The following is an 18,047-nucleotide window of genomic DNA, read 5'->3' on the forward strand; positions in this document are numbered from 1 at the left end:
TTGAGACATTGTGAGCAGACTGATATTACCTGTTAAGATCTCGTTTGCGAAGCACTTAGATGCTGAAGACATCATACTATTGAATTGTGCTCCACTTACTTTTCTCCTTCTGACATGATTTAGTTGTGAAGTTTCTGCTAGATATAAGCCTGAAAAAAAACTCTGTAGGTTGAAACAAAGATGTAATAATTGTAATCCATTTTCATGGTTCAAGACGCTTAATTTAATGTGCTTGATATCATTACATTTTGTGCTGGGAACCTTGAAGAATCTTGAGGATTTCCCACATGTACAGTGTCTTCGAATGATTTAGTAAAGTCAACATAATTACTTCATTTGGCCTGTGGACAAAACATTTGATTTGAACACCTTGCTGAGGAAAGAACTTGTGTATTAGTAGTTGCCTAAAGATGTCCATGGATTCTGATCATTCTTTTTACTAGTGAATTACACAAATAGGTGTGGTATTTATATCTGAAATTTTGCTGAATGCCTGTAATATTTTATGCAAATATTTTGTTACTCGAAGGGAAGTGCTCCTGCAAAGCTTCATGACACAAATTGTCAATCAGTTGATCGTGAGCTTACTGACAAGTAATTCTCTGACCCTAAAAGGGCATGCTTCCAGATAAGACTGGTAGTTTAAGAATGTTTCCTCTGTCTTAGAAGAAATAAGACTTTTATACAGCAAACAATTGGAGAGGTTCTGAAGCGCCCGATAACCTGGTCTGTCTGTCAGCATGGCAGTGAATGTAGATGGTTGCTATTTGACAAAGCTTCCTATGACCATGTACTTACTCTGACTGGATGTGGCAAACGTTTTAAATTGTAGCAGAACTTATCAATACCGTATCTGACAAAAGAGAAAAAATAGTAACCAGGAACCATAATCAGTCGATAGTTGTATGCTAGCTGTTGTCAGGTTGGTGGCGGTCAGTTACGTGTGTGATATTCTCTACCTGGTTTGTAGCTGTAACTGTGATGTACAAACAAAAGCAAAGAAAGCCACCAAACCGCCCCTCCCCCCCCCCCCCCCCCCCAAAAAAAAAAAAAACAACCCCAAACCTAACCTCCCAACCCCCTTGACAAACACCACAAAACAATCTCCCTTCTTCCAACAACTCGTGAAAACAGAAGCAAATAATGCAATGACGTAAGACACACTTTTGTATTTTTATTCTTATAAGGTTATTTGCTGGCTCTTGTTGGCCTCTAGTTCAGTCTGTGTTATTTAAATTCTAATATATGAATTATTTGGATTGAATTCATGTTCGGGGCCATGGTGTTGTATGTATTGATGTACAGCCTTGAATGTGAATAATTATTGTAAACTATATTTTACACCTTTTTTCTGGCTTTATTATATAAATTTTCTATTGGTCGATGATTTAATCATATCTCATAATTTAATGACCGTTTATTCTCCTCTCGACAGATCTCTGTGCTGTAGATGTGCAGTTAGTGACTGAATGATGGATTTCACTTATGCTCGGTAGTCCGTAATAAAGGCATGTAGGGTCCTGCTGCGCCTCTGCCTCTTCCTTCCGCCGCCGCCGGGGGCGCGGCACCTCCGGCCCCGCGGCGGCGCCTCCGGGGCCGCGGCCGGGGCGCGGCGGGCGGGCTGCGTGGGGCCGCCCGCCCGGGGCCGCCCGCCGAGGCCGCAGCTCGCCCCTCGGGCGCGGCCGCCCGCCGTCGCGAGTGGCCCCGGCGGCCGCTGCCGCGCCACAGCGCAGGCGCCGGGCGAGACGGGGAAGGGAGCGGTTCCGCGCGGACGCTTCCGGTGGGAGGTGCGCCCGGGGGCCCGGAGCTGGGGCGGACCCTTCCGGTGGGTGTGGCGAGGATGGCGGCGGAGAACCACTGCGATTTCCCGGTGCCCCCGGTCGGCGGCCTCGGCCTGGGAGGCCCGGGCGGGCCCTGCCGCCGGTGCAGCTCAGCGCCGCCGCCCGGCGCGGTGCCCGGCAAGTGGGTGCGGCTGAACGTGGGGGGCACCTGCTTCCTGACCACTCGGCAGACGCTCTGCAGGGACCCCAAGTCCTTCCTCTTCCGCCTCTGCCAGGCCGACCCCGACCTGGACTCGGACAAGGTGAGCGCGGGCTCCGCCGCGCCCCCTCCCCCGGGCCTGCCCCGCCGCCGCCGCCGCCGCCGCCGCCGCTGCCGCTCCGCCGGGCCCGCTCCCCGCGCCCGCCGCGGCCCGGGAGCGTTGCGGCGGGTGCCGCGGGGGCTCGGGGTGCTGCGGGGCGCGCTGCCGGCGTTCCCGCTGGCGGAAAGGCGGAGTGGAAGAGGAGCGCGGAGCTCGGTGCTGCGGGGGCGGCTGCGGGAGCGGCAGCGGCGCGTTGGGAGTTTCTGAAGGGCCGCGCTGCGCTGCGCGGTGCGGGGGCTCGGCGCTGCGCGGGGGGCGCGAGGGGGCTGGTTTCGTGCGAAGCGCTCGGGTTGGTGAGGAGCGCGACTGTCGTGAGCACGACAGAGGGCGCGGGGTCGTTCCTGCGTGTGTCTGAATTCTTGTATTGTCTGGCCGGGTTTATTTTTGGCGTTTTAATGGAGTATCTGCCTGCACTGATGTCGTGTTGTTTCTGCACTGTCATCACCCTCGTGTTCAATTCAAGAAGGAGATGGAACTGCTTTTGGTAGTAACCTCTCCGAGCCGTAGCATTCCGCGCCTCAGCAGTTCTTTGAGTAAAACATTACTTGCTGTGCACGGATTACAAATGGTGGGCGACACGGAATATTTTGGTATTTGTTCTGACTCGTTTTTAGTAGGGAAAGAAAAGTCACTAATGATTTTTTTTTTTTTTTTCTGGAATGATACGTAGTAATCGATATAAAGTATTTGTTTATAGTGCTGGCTCTGAAAGAGATTTTGGAGCATAATGGACCAAAATGGACTTCCAGTACAGTACACTCAGGGAAAAGAAGGGAACAGCTTATAACTCTTGAACGTACAACCAACAGGTTGAAAATAAAGATTTTATTTATATATATTTTATTTTTTCAGTGATACTAGCAGTAACTTTCTTCATTTCCTCATGCATAACTTCCAGAAAGGATGTTTAAATTCTTAAGAAGATAGGGAACAGAACCTGGATAGTGTTCCAAAGTTAGAGAAAAAATACGTAAAAGTGTGGTGGTGTGGGGGTTGTTTTGGGTTGTTTTTTTTTTGAGAGGATTAGCTTAAACTGACCTGTAAAAAAAAATTAAAAAACATAGGTGGCTTGCTGATAGGTCAGAAACTGTCTTTACTTGGGAGGGAGTAGGAAAGCTTTCTTCTAAGGTTTCTTAAATAACAGATACAGCACACTTAATAATTAAGACAACTGTTTCAGTTGTTCCACTGCAAAAAGATGCTTATTTGCTATCTCTGAATGTCATCAGAGAGGGAGAGAGAAGGCACGTTTTTAGAAGAAATGCTTTCGTTTTAATTAAGGCATTTGGCTGCCTTTTCTCACCAATTGATGAAATCAATCATCTTTCACAGGCACAATCAATGAGATGTTGCTATCTTGCAAAAATTTCAGAAAGCTACTAATCTAAACATTTTATTTTTTACTATGCTTACATTTTTGGGTTGTAGCAGCAAATCATAAATTTATGCTAAGCTTATTTAGCTGTATTGTAGGATATGGAGGTACCTGCTGAATTTTTTTCACGTTTTTAGACTTATGGTTGTTACTAGCGTACAAGACAACTTAAAGCTAGCTGCAATCACAGCTATAGAAAGATACCCTCTACTTACAAGGAACATGCCTGTACATTATTTGAGATGCTTAGATATTACTAAGTGTCATCCTTTTTTGCCAATGTAGACGTCTAATGGAAAACACTTCAACAAGATGCAAACAAATTACATTATCCTGGCATTGTGAGTAGCCTTTTAAATGAAATTGTAGGTGGCATGGTTATCTTTAATAGATTATTATGCAAATCAGTAACATGAGGCATGCAGTAGGTACAGAGGGAAATACAAATTGTTGTGGAAAATCTGGATTTAGGGAAAAATCCTGTTATTCAGAGATGCATTCTCTAGGCTTATGAACCTGGATGTCTTCGCCAGTAAATGAGATTATCAAAACTAATAGCCACAGCCCTCAGTTTGAAGGAATTATGAAAAATCTAGCCTTAACAAGGTGTATCATGTTTCCTGTATGGGGAATTTGTCTGGGATGCACTTCAGTAACTCATTTTAGGAAGTTTTAGATATATTTTCAACATATTAAAACTGAGTTGTGCTCGTAATACAAAATGATTTATAGTTCATAGAAATATTTCATATTCCTCTGGCCATGCTCCCCCTGATAAGTATGTAAGGAGGAGTTATATTTTTTTTATAACTTCAATTAGTTAAACCAGCTTGTGGAGAGCTGTAATGTTGTCCCAACTGACAAAAGGGAGGGTAGCAGATTGCATACCTAGAAGCAGGACCAAGCAGAACAGCCAATAATTAAAGTTGCTCATATACCAGTAAATATGTCTTTGAAGAAAAAAGTTCAGTTCACAGCCTTTCTTGCTTTGCAAGATTGCCAAATCAGAGTCTTTAGAAAATGAAGCTATAAGAAATGCTTATCTCAGAGGAGAACAGACCTATAAGCAAAACCAAAAATTAATAATAGAGCTGTTTCTGCCTCAACTCAACAAGTTAAGCATATCAAAATTAACCATGTTGATTCACTAAGAAGTTCTCAAAGAGGTTTACTGGATGAGTTTATTAGAAATGAAAATAAGAAACTGAAATAGTTCATGGGTTGTGGTTTACAAATATCAGTTGCATACATAGCGATTTTCCTCTACTGTAATTTCTACACCAACATGGTATTTTGTTCTTTAACTATATGTAAATCAATGAGTGGTAGTGGTCATACCTACTGTTCACAATAAGATTTGTTTTTTGGAGTATTTAAATCTTGGTGTAGAGATGAATGTGTAAAAATAGACAAGCAGAGTCTTGCTCACTTTTTCATCTTTTTTCAACTTAATGCTTGTATTATAAGTTTTACCGCCAGATATTTCGTGATTTCAACTGCTTCCTATTTTATCTATACCAGTTTTTCTTTTTATAAACTGTTGTGTCGTTCTTTAAACTTTCCCCAAAGTGAGAAGATTGTCAGCCTTTCTTAATAAGATTTTTGGCAACAGTATCATGCTTGATTTTTTTATGCTTTTCTAAAGTTAAGCGTAATTGTACTGAGGTAGAATCTGTTAAGGAAGGAAGGAAGCAAGTAACCAAGCACTGAATGTTTTAGAAAAATCTAAATCTTCCTGGCAGCACATCCTTAACTGTCAGCACAAAAAAGTATCTTAATTGTAGTTGTTATTCTAAGATATAATGGAGATAAACTTCATTTGCCCAAGTGATTTCTGACTGGTTAGGTGGGTTGTGTTATTAATGTAGTTTTGATTAGTACTGGTAGTCTGCTGATCCTCAAAGTTTTTAGATCACAGAGTTTGAGAAAAATGTCTGGGCATCTAGCCCTCTATTTAAAAAACATGGAGGATGGAGGAGACAGTTAGTTCTAAATCCAGATTTAATTTGGGTGGTGAGGCACTGGAACAGGTTGCCCAGAGAAGTTGTGGCTGCCCCATCCCTGGAAATGTTCAAGGCCAGGTTGGATGAGGCTTTGGGCAACCTGGTGTAGTGGAGAGTTTCCCTGCCCATGGCAGAGGGGTTGGAACTAGATGATCTTTAAGGTCCCTTCCAACCCTAACCATTCTGTGAGTCTATGATTCTATGATTAAGGATATTTATGTAAACATAAATCCAATAAAAGCTGACACAGTAAGGTAGTCATCTGCTCCACCTAGAACTCTCAAAATATAGGTCATGAGTCTTTCCATACTTTAAGAATACTGTCAGCATTGGCTTCATCCACATACACTTGAAGACACATTGTATTCTCATGTGTAAACAGCAGTTTGGATCTAGTGTAATCAGCTTTTCTTAGTGATTGCAACATGGAGTGCTTAGTGTACATTGAAGGATAATCAGGCAGCTCACTCTAAAGGAGTGAGGAGGCATTTTCGATAGGAAGATGCCTCGGAGGTAAATTTTGTGCCTCTTTGGCCTGTGCATTCTTTGCATATTGTTACGATATTCTTTACTAAATGGTTTACGTTTTGGGCCTTCACTGCCTGGCACTAGTCTGTAGCATACTTGAGTTGTAAGGTAAAAGTCCAAGACACACATCTTTCTCTTTGGAAGAATGTTAATTAATACATGTTTTCCATATCTGCAATCTGGGTCAACGAGTGGCCAGTTACTCTGAATTATTCAATCTATTGGTAATTTTGCATGAAATTTACGTGCTAAAGTGTGAATCCTATTGACAGAATTTGGATTGCTCACTGTTAGAATTTAGCCAGAGTTCTTTAACTATTGATATTCACTAATGCGAAAAAGAAAAAAAAAAAAAAAACTATTACACCATAAATTGTAAGACTTTGGGTTCCTTTTTCTTCTTTTTTTATTATTTTTTGAAGACACATTGTTGCCTGAAAGGCTTCACAGAGTAAACTATGACACTAATGAGATGGCACTTTATTCATATGTGGTACATTATACATATGTTTGGTATGGTATTTGTATTTATCAATGTGAAGATTAAGTATTTTTATAGATTCCAGATGTCAGTTTGGTGAGGAAGAAAACTTGATAGCAGTTAGGAAAGGAATGAGTAAAACAGGAAAAAAAGTGAGGTGAGGAATGATAGAATGAAAAAAAAAATCTGGATAATGACGAAAATGGTTAAAAGTAGGTCGAAGACAAAAGCAATTGTCTTATGTTTGTCAGAGTGGATGCTGTCAGAGTGTGTAAAGCCAGTTTGGTAGAAGTGCTGATAATAAGCTCTGTCGTGCATGCTGGGCTAATGAATTCACCTAATGCAGGTTGCCAGTGGCCTCTCATTAGCTGGAAGTTTAAAGAGAAGGCCTGACATAGCTTGTTCCCTTTGTGTTTTTGTTGGAAGCTGGTCTGGTGTTTAGAAGTCTACTCTGGTAAGAGTAATTTCATATACTGTAGTCCATAGGAAAAAAAAATATTTTTTGAGGCCTTTTGTGTAAGGAGTGAAGTAATCATTGTTTCTTGAGACTTCATTTAGAGCTTTTAGTTATTTTGCCTCTGTGACCTGCCTGTCTGTCTCTGTAATGGTGTAGAGCCAGTGGACAGTGTTGCTTCAGAGGGTGATGTGAGAAAACATTGTAGTGGAAAAGAATACATTAATCTCATGAATGAAGCTGGTTTCTGGAGACTTATTGTTCTGTAAGGCCATGTGTTTCTTAATTCAGTTCAACTGATGACCAAAGACTCTGCTTTCTTCTTTAAAACAGTGTTTCTTTTTATCAGTTTTAGATTTTCCTTTCCAACTTCACTGATTTCTGTTCCTATATTAAATAATACTTTTCAGTTTATAATTCATACAGTTGTCAGCTAATTTAATTTCTTTGGGTTGTAGCTGTAGATCGTTCATTCCTGGAGTGTTTTGCTAATGTCAATATATTTAAATGTGAAACATTAAAAATATACCATTTTATGCACTTCATCTATCTACTGGTTTTGGTGCATAGTCTCACTTCTGTAGGGCCATGAGTTTAGGTCAGAAGAAATTGTGATTAGACTTCATCAAGCACTGTCTGCTCTGAGTGTAGGTTTACTGGAAGCAGATTTTAAAATTTTTATTATATTTTAATATATTAGCACTTTCTTGAACAGTTAATTTTGTATTAAATATAACACCCCTTCACTTTTAAAAAGACGGTGTGTCTAAGTGTGTAAAGCAGTTAGCTTGTAGTTATAGAAAGATGTTTATGTTTTCTCTAGTTCAGGCTGTGGTCTTTCTACATTCCACTAACTCTGGTTAGACAAGTGCTGTTATTCAGAAACTAAATCCATGTGCCTGAAAATATATCCACCATCCTTTTTCCAGTGGAACATTTTAGGAACTTTAGATACTGTTAAATAGAGAGTTTTCAGGTATCACAGTTCAGTAATCAAACCTTTACATATCGGCATTAATGTCCAAATGCAAAGGATCAGATCAGTAGAATTTATTTCATGTGGAACAAAAAGTATCACTATCACATGTAGTTTTTGGAGAAGATGATTCAAATTTAGCAAGGATTGTTGGTAGTGATGCATTTTTAGTATCTCCTGTAAACTATTAGAATATTAAAAATAACTAAAAAAACCAAACCAAACCAAAACATTTGGGATGCTACCACATCTCTCCAGTGTATATCTGTAGGATATCTATTGCACTAAAAATTTAGGTAATGAAGGATTAATACTGTGATCTCTTTGATAGTAGAAAGGAGCAGTGGATCTATTAGACATGTGTCTTATCAATCTTTCTTAGACCTCTGGCCAGCACGAAGTATGTCAGTACTGCATTGATCACAGGTGTTCACACACAGACTCGGAATTATACAGGAAATACCGGTTTTGCTCCTTTATCTCTTTGTCAGGAATATCAGCTACGCAGACAAATTTCTTGAACTGTGTTTTGCATCCCACAAAGTGCTGTACTGTGTTCAGTAAATAGCATCAGTTGGTTCAATCTATCCCTTCTTTGTCTGCATGAAGTAGGTAGGAACTGCATCTTCATTATACTTTTTTCTTTAGAAGGTGCACATACAACCCTTGCTTAGTATGCAGCCATTCTTCGTACTCTATGAGTATTTGTACCTCTGAGCTAAGACAAAACCAAAAGTTTTTAGAACAAAGTGTTGAGGTTAAAGAGAAGGTAAATTTTGCCTTTAATTAAAAAAATAAAAGAAAAAAAGAAAAACAGAAAAAAGCTGGTACTTGAACTTCTCTGGAATGTAGCTTTTGTTCTGATTCTAAAGGTTTGCAAACAAAATTATAGTTTCCTAGTTTTAAGTGTTATTTTTAACCTTAATTTTCAGTGTTCTCACTTACTGCTTAGATCTTTCATGCTAACAATATTGATAATCTTTTGATAAGGGGTTGGGGGGAATTGCTCAGGTAAGAGAAGTTCTGTAGTACATGATTGAGTTGAGTGATCAATCTATCTGATACTGTTATAACTACAATATCGGATTCCTTTTAATGTCTTTAATAAATTTGGCTTTAAGAGATATGGTTATGTCTGAATACCTGCTTGCTATTCAGATGCCAAGCTGAACATTACCTTGCAATTCCTGCTTGGATGTTCAAATCATTGTGGGTTTTTTGGCTGTTTTGTTCGTTTGTATGTTTGGGGTTTTTTTGGTGGTATTTTGGGTTTTGTTTTGTTTGTTTGTTTGTTTGTTCTAATCTAGGATGAAACGGGTGCCTATTTAATAGACAGAGACCCGACCTACTTCGGGCCAGTGCTGAACTATCTCAGACATGGGAAACTGGTTATTAACAAGGACCTAGCTGAGGAAGGTAAGATGTTACTAAGTCTCCTGCTTTCTTGTCATTTTCTTATTATTTTCATTGCTTTTGAATCACCAAAAGTAACTTACAAGTAGACGATAAATCTTAATCAGTGTAGCGTTTTGATCTGTTTCATGTAAAGCTGATAGGTGTCGTGAAGTTATAGTATATGCTGTCAATTCAGGGTTTTGAGTATGATTCCTGATTTCACAACCTCTGTCCCCAGTTGGAAATAGAATATAAATATTCAAACATGAGGGGAGGTGCCTTTTATGGTATAATCTTGTATCTTTCCTATATGACTGTGTGGAATATTTGAGTTTAGTCCTCTTTAAGCAAAAGAATACTGGCTGTGAAACAAGCTTTAGAAGACGTAAAGTGAAGTAAGAGTGAAGTTCTTCCATGTTCAGATGTATGGAATATGCTGTTGGAAGAGTAAATTCTGCCCCTAGCTTCTCCCTCCCTGTCCCCAGTTCATATCAATTTTACCCTAATGAAGGATGCGTGTTTTAAACCGTGTAGTACTGAAACGGTATTGATAAGGTATTGAAAAAATTGCTCAAAGAGAAATACGGCCTAATAATATTAGCAGGAAATAATATGAAATGTAATTTCTGTATGTATTGTTGAAAACATAGTACATTTTATTGTTAAAAACATAGTACGGATAACAGGTAAGGCTTGAACACGTGAGTGGGAGCAGTCTGCAGTATGTATCTTTAAGCTTTTGTTTCAAGGTCCAAGATCTCAAATGACAGGAAGAAAAATTTTCTGCGCGCTAGCAGCTGCAGAGTATTTCAGTAGGACTATTTGAGTGTCTCTTTCGTATTCCAGCTTGAGGCGGGGTCTGTGCGATGGTGGTCCCTCAGTCTGCTGTGGAATGGCATTTATGCTCCTTTTTTTGTTGTTTCCTGCCTCTCATTCTGTATGTGAAATGGCATCAGTTTTCTTTGGGTTTTTTTAAGGATAGTTTTTCAGAATGAGCTAAACTTTGAAGTACACGTGCCTGAAGGAAGCCAGAATTGTTAGCTTGGTAAATGAACTTTTCCTACAGCAAAATAAATCATTTTTATAGCTGTAGAGAAGATAATCTTAGGAACTGGTTGGTGGTTTTGGCCTGAAATATTTGGTTACACTTTCTTTCCAAAAAATGTTCTCATGCTAGGTGTACTGGAAGAGGCTGAATTCTACAATATCACATCACTAATAAAACTGGTAAAGGACAAAATAAGAGAAAGAGACAGCAAAATCTCACAGGTAAGACTATTTTCTAGTGTGTTTTTAATTATTTGTTCTATGACAAGTAGAGGGTGAGTTCCATTTTTTCCCTTAACTGCTCATTTCCCCAGTAAGATACTGAATGTCTCCCTCCATTACTGGCTGAGCTGGATCCACTAGTACACAAAGATTAATATTCTTAACTGCTGGTACCTGCCAGTCTGCTTGCAAAGGGCACAGGCATGTGCTTCCAGTTCTTGTTCAAAAACTGAAAACATTCTAAAGAATTGTTCAAAACTGTCGGGTAGTAATAGAATTGGTCATAATATAATTTCTGGAAATAAGTTATTTTAGAAAACAGCTTTCGTAGAATATATTTTTCTCCTGTACATTTAAACACTCTGAATATGATGAGATCGCCTAAGTATGGTATAACTGCTGTTTATACAGTGTGTTTATACAGCATATATACAGATGCAGTTTAGATCCTGTCATACGCTTTTGTAGCAAAGTTAGTTTCTTTATTTGTAGTGCTCTGTAGTTGAGAAGGCTCTCACTCATAGCAGCTCATGAATATTTCTTCATGAAAGTGGATATGATAACTAAAGAAAGTATTCAATTTTGTTCTTCAACTCTGCTACTCTGGCCTTCCCTGGTAACTAAGTCTTCATGGAGTATTGTAAACTCATCTTGCCAAATTTCTCTTGAAGTCCAGTTGTGGGATAGCAGAGTTAGTTGCTCTGGTAGCATTTTCTAAAGGGTTTCAGCCGAAATGGTCCTAGTTATTCATTGCTCTGAATGGGAAACTTTGACAAGGAAATAAAGACATCGTTGATTGTGGTCAGACGTTCCTTGAAGTTAGACGTTAGGAACGTCTTTTGCAGAACCTCAACCTTGATTTTGAATATATGATTTGCTACCACATGGAATGATAGGTAAGTCCTAATGTTATTTTCTTACCTATTAAGTAACACTTTTAGTCCCAGAAACACTCTTGAAGCACTGAGTCTTCTGCAAGGTGATTCTGAACAGATGAGATTTCTTTAAAAAAAAAAAGGGGGGAAAAAAAGGTGATGTTGTTTACCATTTCTAAAGCATAAAACAAAGTGAATTTCATGCTGTATTGAGCATCTTACATTTCTTCTTGAAGGTGCCAGTCAAACATGTGTACAGGGTGCTGCAGTGCCAGGAAGAGGAACTCACTCAAATGGTTTCCACAATGTCCGATGGCTGGAAATTTGAACAGGTAAAAAAACCACACAGGATATAATTACAAAGTCTTCTATAATTTCAGTTCAGGAGTAAAAAGTAAATTCTATGCATCTTTTTTTCAGTGCAGTCATTTTCAGAAATTGAATAGATAAAAATAGACAGTTAAGTTAAAATTTGGTTCGTGTTTGTCAGAGAACAAAAATAATGACAGCTTTCCAGAAGGTTAATTGTGCTGACTTTCTATTAAAACATCTACATCATGTTTGAAATGTGATTCTTCGATGTCTACAGACAAGCATTTGAAGGGCGAATAAGCCAAAATTAACTAATGCAAGTTTATATGAATAGTAGGTCAGATATAAAGAGCTCTGGGTAAAAGAGTTGAGCTTGGGAGACAAATGTTTGCCAGGCCCAAGTAATAGTTCTGCAGATGAAGTACTGATACACATAGGAGCTTAACCAGTGTGAATGTGAAGCTGGATAGGTGTGAGCTACGTGAATGTTTGTGTTCTTTGCACTGCATAAAAATAGCTTTGTGTGTACATTCAAGAATACATTGTAAAATTGCAAGAAGATCTTTCTGTTATCTTTGCTAATCTCTGTCAATAAGAAACTAACTACGTGGTCTCTTCATCCTTCACGTTCCTAACCTACCAGAATATTTAAACTGCATTGGAGCGATGAATCTGTTAACTCAGGAGTGAGACACAAGTGCTTAGACACCAGCATCTTTTTCAGTGTCTGGTGCCAACTGTAGGAGAGATTAATATAAGCACAAGCCTCTTATCCTGTGCAGTCTCACTCTAATAACACAACAAAGCAACATTTTAAAGAAGTACAGCACACAAAGGTAAAAGAGAATGTTTTGTTTATATTTGATGAAATATGTAATGTGCTGGTGTCATGGAGACAGCCATGATCAAATAAACTAGACCAGCACTGAGGAATCTTCTTATGCTTCAGTTCTCCAACTCAAACATTACCAGATCTGTTTGGCATGCCAAAAGCTGAATGTTGTTTAAGTCCCTGAAAAAACTTCTCACTTAATGCACACGACTTTTTTTTGACCAATGCATTGACAAAGTTTTTTTTGACATTCTTCTTTGTCATGAGAAACTGGCTTTCATTACAAATAAAGACTTTTTACTTTTTAACAGATTAAATGATACTATGGTTTTTACCTGTCCTAAAGCCTTGTATTCTTTGGGCATATTGTATTTGGGAGTAATACTGCTTTGGCAGTACAACTGCTGAAAGAACTATTATAATCTCTCTTAGAATTTAGAATCTCTTTTAGAACTGGAAAATTCCAGTGGTTTTCTTAAAGGTTATGTCCTTGTTTCATCCAGCTTTCTCCCTACTTCCTGCCTCCCCTGTGTTGCTCTCTTGGACACATGGTTTGAAGTGGATAACCACAACAGCTGTATGGTCTCATAGTACTCAGCTCTTGTTATCTCAGCCTGAGCCATTCTCTCCTTTGGCACTATTGCAGATCTGCTTTTAGCAGACATCATTCGTTTGAAACATGATTAGAATGTTCTATATAATCTAAACAGTTTTATTGTTAAGATTTGAGAGCACTGTAGCATTTCTGTGATTTTTTTATCCTTTCTAAACCTGTGTTGCTCAGCAGCATACTACCTTCAGAAGCAGTCTTTGGGGTGGTACCTACCACGCTTTGTACATGTTATCATTGGTGGGACAGAAATCAGCTTTTGCAGAGGAGTCATATTCCTGTGGGTTGAGAGTCCTTGTGCTCTGTACCCCGTATAATGCATTTAAGTTGTTGGTTTTCATCAAAAGTACTCCTTTCCTCTTAACATTTCAAAATTTTCTTGTAAAATGCAGTTATATGTGGTGATTAAATAGGAGTGGAAGGTGTTAAACTTCTGATGCACTTACGCGGATGTCCTGATGCACTTTTCCAGAGAACACAAGTGAAAGCGCTGCTAGAATACTGTAATTATGCATCGGTCCCGGTCCAAAACCTACTGCCAATAGTTGTGCTGCCCCACTTCTATAATTGCAGTGGGTTATTTTGTAGATGATTTTTAGTTTCAATTGTTACCTCTTTAGGTGACCGAAAAACCCATTATTTTGGCAATACTGCATAACGAGAAACTTTGGGCTATACAAAATTTCTACATACAAAGGCTTTAGACAGAAGTGGTGTGTCAGTCGCATAAATTTTAATGATTAATATAACCTGCTGTAAGGCTGTCTTAAATACGTACACTGTATGAGGGGATTGGGATTTAGCTGCTGCCTTCAAAATTGTTGACGTAACGATAGCAGGATAAAAATAAATTTACTGTTCATGAGCCTTCTCATCAGTAATAATCTCCAGTTTAGTCAGAGTAGGCAGTTGTTGTCTAGTTCTTCGCACTTAATTTAAAACTCTAATCTTTCTCAAGTGCACTGACAGGCTATGCTTTAATTTAAATGGACTAGGAATTGCCATGCATTATTAAAATATTTTTTTTTTGTAATAACAATTGAGAGATTTAGCTGAGATTGTTCTGAACTTCTGAATTATTTAAATGTTTGGCAAGTGTGAGCAGAGTTCTTGGTACTGATTTTTATGGGTACAAGACAGAATTTTTTCCACTCCAGTTATTTTGTTGGATATTCTGTAAATTGCCCCTTCTAAAACCAATTTAGAGTGCTCAACTTTTTTTCCTCTAGTTGACTTCCTATGTTTCCTTAGCTGTATTTTGTTTATCAATATCTGGAACAGGATGAAGCTGTTTCATACCCAGGCTTGATATATTGCTTTATGTAACACCTTCCAGTCTTATATCCACGTTACCTTCTGGACTCAGCAAGTATGACAGGCAAATAATGCTCATTTTCCTAATGCACCAAACTTTGCTTATGTTTTTCAGAGTAGTTGGCTACACGACAGTGATATGGGGAGTTTTCTGACTTAGTAACTCTTAACTTCTGTTGAAGTTACAAAGGGCTTTGCAACTGTCTCCTTAAATTTTAAGTATGCTGAAATGAAAGTTGTAGCTTGATAGCAACCTGTTCTAGTGGCAAGTAAATGTTACCTGAACGTTTGAGTTCACCTGATATTTGTACCATTTGGATAACGGTATGTGCTTCAGCTTTACAAAGGTTTCTTTTTGTGTTTTGCTTTGATTGGTTATTTCAGCTTGTCAGTATAGGTTCCCAGTACAGCTGTGGTCGGGCCCAGCAGTCAGAGTATCTGCTGATAGTGTCGCGGGAAGTGAAAGGGGAAGAGAGATGCTTCCAGAAATGCCGCAGTGAGGTGTGTCCCGCCATTCTTTTTGCCCTCACACTGATATGCTTGGCCTCCTTGCGTTTCTGCTGCTTTCAAATCATTCCACTTTACTCTTGGATGTACAGTACATAGTAATTTGTGTGTATTTGTGACTGGCTTTTATTTATATTCACAGTATTTCATTATACATTACGAATGTTCATATTGTAAAAATAATAATAATAAAAAATCCAAACAAACAACCCCTAGTTATTTAGTTAAAGATTTTTCTTAAGAACAGTTCTTACCTTCTCAGTAGGTAACTTCTTTTTCTTAAATCTTCCTCCAAAGTTAACAGCCTTTAATCCATACTTGTTAAGTAGAAGTGGTACATTTTAAACATTAGGAGCCCTGTAAGTAAACCTTTGAGTTCACTGGGTTCAGAAAGGGACATTTCCGTGTTAATCATTGTTCCAGCTTGAGTGTATTTTGTCCACCTAATAGCCAGTCAAGTTCTGAGTTCAAACCTTTTATTTCTGGTAACTCAGAACTTAACTGTTCTTTTAGAGGGACAAAATACATTCAAACTGGAACAACGGGTAATTTTTCAGAAATAAAATATGGAGGAGTGAGGGGAGGACAAAACTAGCAGTTTTAAATCTTGTCTTAAGTGGAAAGAATGTCTTGAGCGTTTTTTATTTTTTTGTGTTTTCTTTTTTTTTTTTTTCCCCTTTGGAAATTTTCTTGAGACCTGAATGAAGAATCATAGCTTCACTCGTTGGCTTTTTAGGCTGTCTCATCCTTCCTGCTCCCCTCACTCTCAGGTCACTGCTTTTTTAATTGCTGTGGTACTTCCCAGTGATCAAGAGTTTGGGAAGGATATTTTGCTGATCAGTAACATTGGATGCAGTTTCCAGTTCTTTACATAGATGTATGCCATTTTGGAGTGTCTTGTGTGAATTGATTTGGGAACCTGGTGTTCTGTAGTATTTTTCATCAATAAAATACTCGGAGTACTTATTTTTTTTCTTGCTATATATATGGTTATTCAGTCTAAATGATCAGTATAACATCGTGAAGATAACATGGCAGTAAAGTGACTTGATATGAGCATAAGCTTGCCTGTGAGTTTACATGGACACTTAGCCATGCAATTCCAGATTTTAAAGCTGAACTGTTGCTTGGCTATATTCCAGAATCTACTTTCAATGTAGCAAGCACTATCTGTTCCTTGCAATTGCATAGGTACATTTGAAATGTGGAATTATTGCACTGGGTTTGCAGACTTCTGGAGCTGAGTAGGAAATATGACCTATTGTTAAGGATGTGTACGGGTACAGTCAATATGATGTTATTCATGTGTTCATGTCTTAGATAGCTCAAAGTAAAATTCAGCATAATAAAATGGGAGATGGGAGAAGGCAATGAAGAAATGAAGGCTGCTATAAAATTGAAAAAAAAAAAAATCTGGAAGGAAATGAATTTTCCTTCCTCCTAGATTTGAAGTGTCTGACAATTGCATTAAGAGACCTGAACTAAACATGGTTGCGGTCCTGGTGTCAGTCATCAGTGCTGAGTTTAACAGCTGGTGTGTGTATCTTTATAGCCTTTTGCAAATTCTTTGAGAAGGCAGTAGAATGAACACATTATAACTCTAAAAGGTGTAGAGATCATTCTTACATTAATACAGCTTGATTCTGTGAAAAAAAATGAGGGAGGACTTTCTTTTATTCTATCAACTGTTAGTATGAATAAAAAAAAAAAGACAAACTTTCTGAGACAAGCTTTCTAGTGTACAAGGAGTTCACCACATCTGGAATATATGCAGTAATATTAAAAGCATAAAAATATTTAAAATATAATTTGAGAATAATTCTTACAAAGTTTACTCAGTTTTGAGAATCAGACCATCACAGAAAGAGAAGGAAATTGGTAGTCGTGAAGTAGAAGAGTTACTTAATATGAGTAACTCCAGTGGGAAGCAGAGAAGGACAGGAATGCTGTTTGTGCAAGTTGGAGTGGTTATCTGAGATGGTAATACTATTGCTAATTTGTCCTGTAAATGTACTGTATTCTGAATTCTGAATCAATATTGTTAAACCAGTGTAGCAAATCTTTATAGTCAAGTTACTGAAATGTGGCTGGTTTTGAGATCTGACTCAATTCAGTTACGCATGAGATTTGTTCACTTCAAAAATTAGGTTCCTAAAAGTGATGCACTGACCATTTTGCCTGTTCATAGGGATACTTGTAGGTGTACAGTCATTGATTTAACCCAGGAAGAGATTCATATATTTTGCTACTGTTGGGTAACTTGATGCAGGAATCATTTGACCTATTCTCTCAGCTATACCACTTTTATGATCTATTTTTCTTAAATATCTTTTTGAAAGACACAGTCCTATCAGAGCTGCAGACTTAGAAAGAGTTCTTCAGAAAGTTACTTCCTTATTGTTCCTGAAATCATTCTTAAATCTTTCCTTTTTGAAAGTAAGTCTGACCATAGCTAGGCATCAGGTAGTCTCTGTCTACCTTTACTTATGACAAACGATGCCTTTTTTTAACTTTGCCCTTTCTGATTGTCATAGCTTATCTTACTTAAAAGTTCAGGCTTTATGAGACAGGAACTTCCTTCTTGTTATTTCTTTGTCTTTTTAGGAAAATCCTGACCTGTATTGGCACATCAAGCAATATAATGCAAGTAACTATATTTCTGTTGATTTAGTAACAGTAATAATAGTAATAATAATGACAATGGTGATGATGACGCTTTCCTTTCTTGCCTTAGGCTGCTCCGGCAACCAAACCCTACACAGTCACTCACTCACCCTCCCCCACCCCCAGGGATGAGGGAGAGAATCAAAGAAGAAAAAGAAGAGAGACCTGTGGGTTGAGATAAGAACAATTTACTACTACCGCTACCAGTGTATATACGTACGGATATGTACAAGGACAAATGTATACAAACGAGTGATGTGCGGTGTAATTGCTCACCACCCCTTGACCAAGGCCTGTCTCTTCCCAAAGCTA

General features: G+C 38.6%; 1 protein-coding gene across 2 annotated transcripts in view; it reads left to right on the plus strand.

The window, feature by feature from the left end:
• Positions 1-1,840: 1,840 nt before the first annotated feature.
• Positions 1,841-18,047, plus strand: part of KCTD5 (potassium channel tetramerization domain containing 5) — a 32,159-nt gene continuing 15,952 nt past the window's right edge. For both annotated transcript variants that reach the window (XM_086622023.1, XM_086622024.1), the window contains exons 1-5: positions 1,841-2,083; positions 9,265-9,373; positions 10,530-10,621; positions 11,733-11,828; positions 14,949-15,065. In XM_086622023.1, coding sequence (XP_086478149.1) covers positions 1,841-2,083; positions 9,265-9,373; positions 10,530-10,621; positions 11,733-11,828; positions 14,949-15,065 — 657 coding nt within the window. The remainder of the gene's footprint in view (positions 2,084-9,264; positions 9,374-10,529; positions 10,622-11,732; positions 11,829-14,948; positions 15,066-18,047) is intronic.

The sequence above is a fragment of the Tauraco erythrolophus genome, chromosome 17 (assembly GCF_009769465.1).
Source record: "Tauraco erythrolophus isolate bTauEry1 chromosome 17, bTauEry1.pri, whole genome shotgun sequence".
In the NCBI taxonomy this organism is placed as follows: Eukaryota; Metazoa; Chordata; class Aves; order Musophagiformes; family Musophagidae; genus Tauraco; species Tauraco erythrolophus.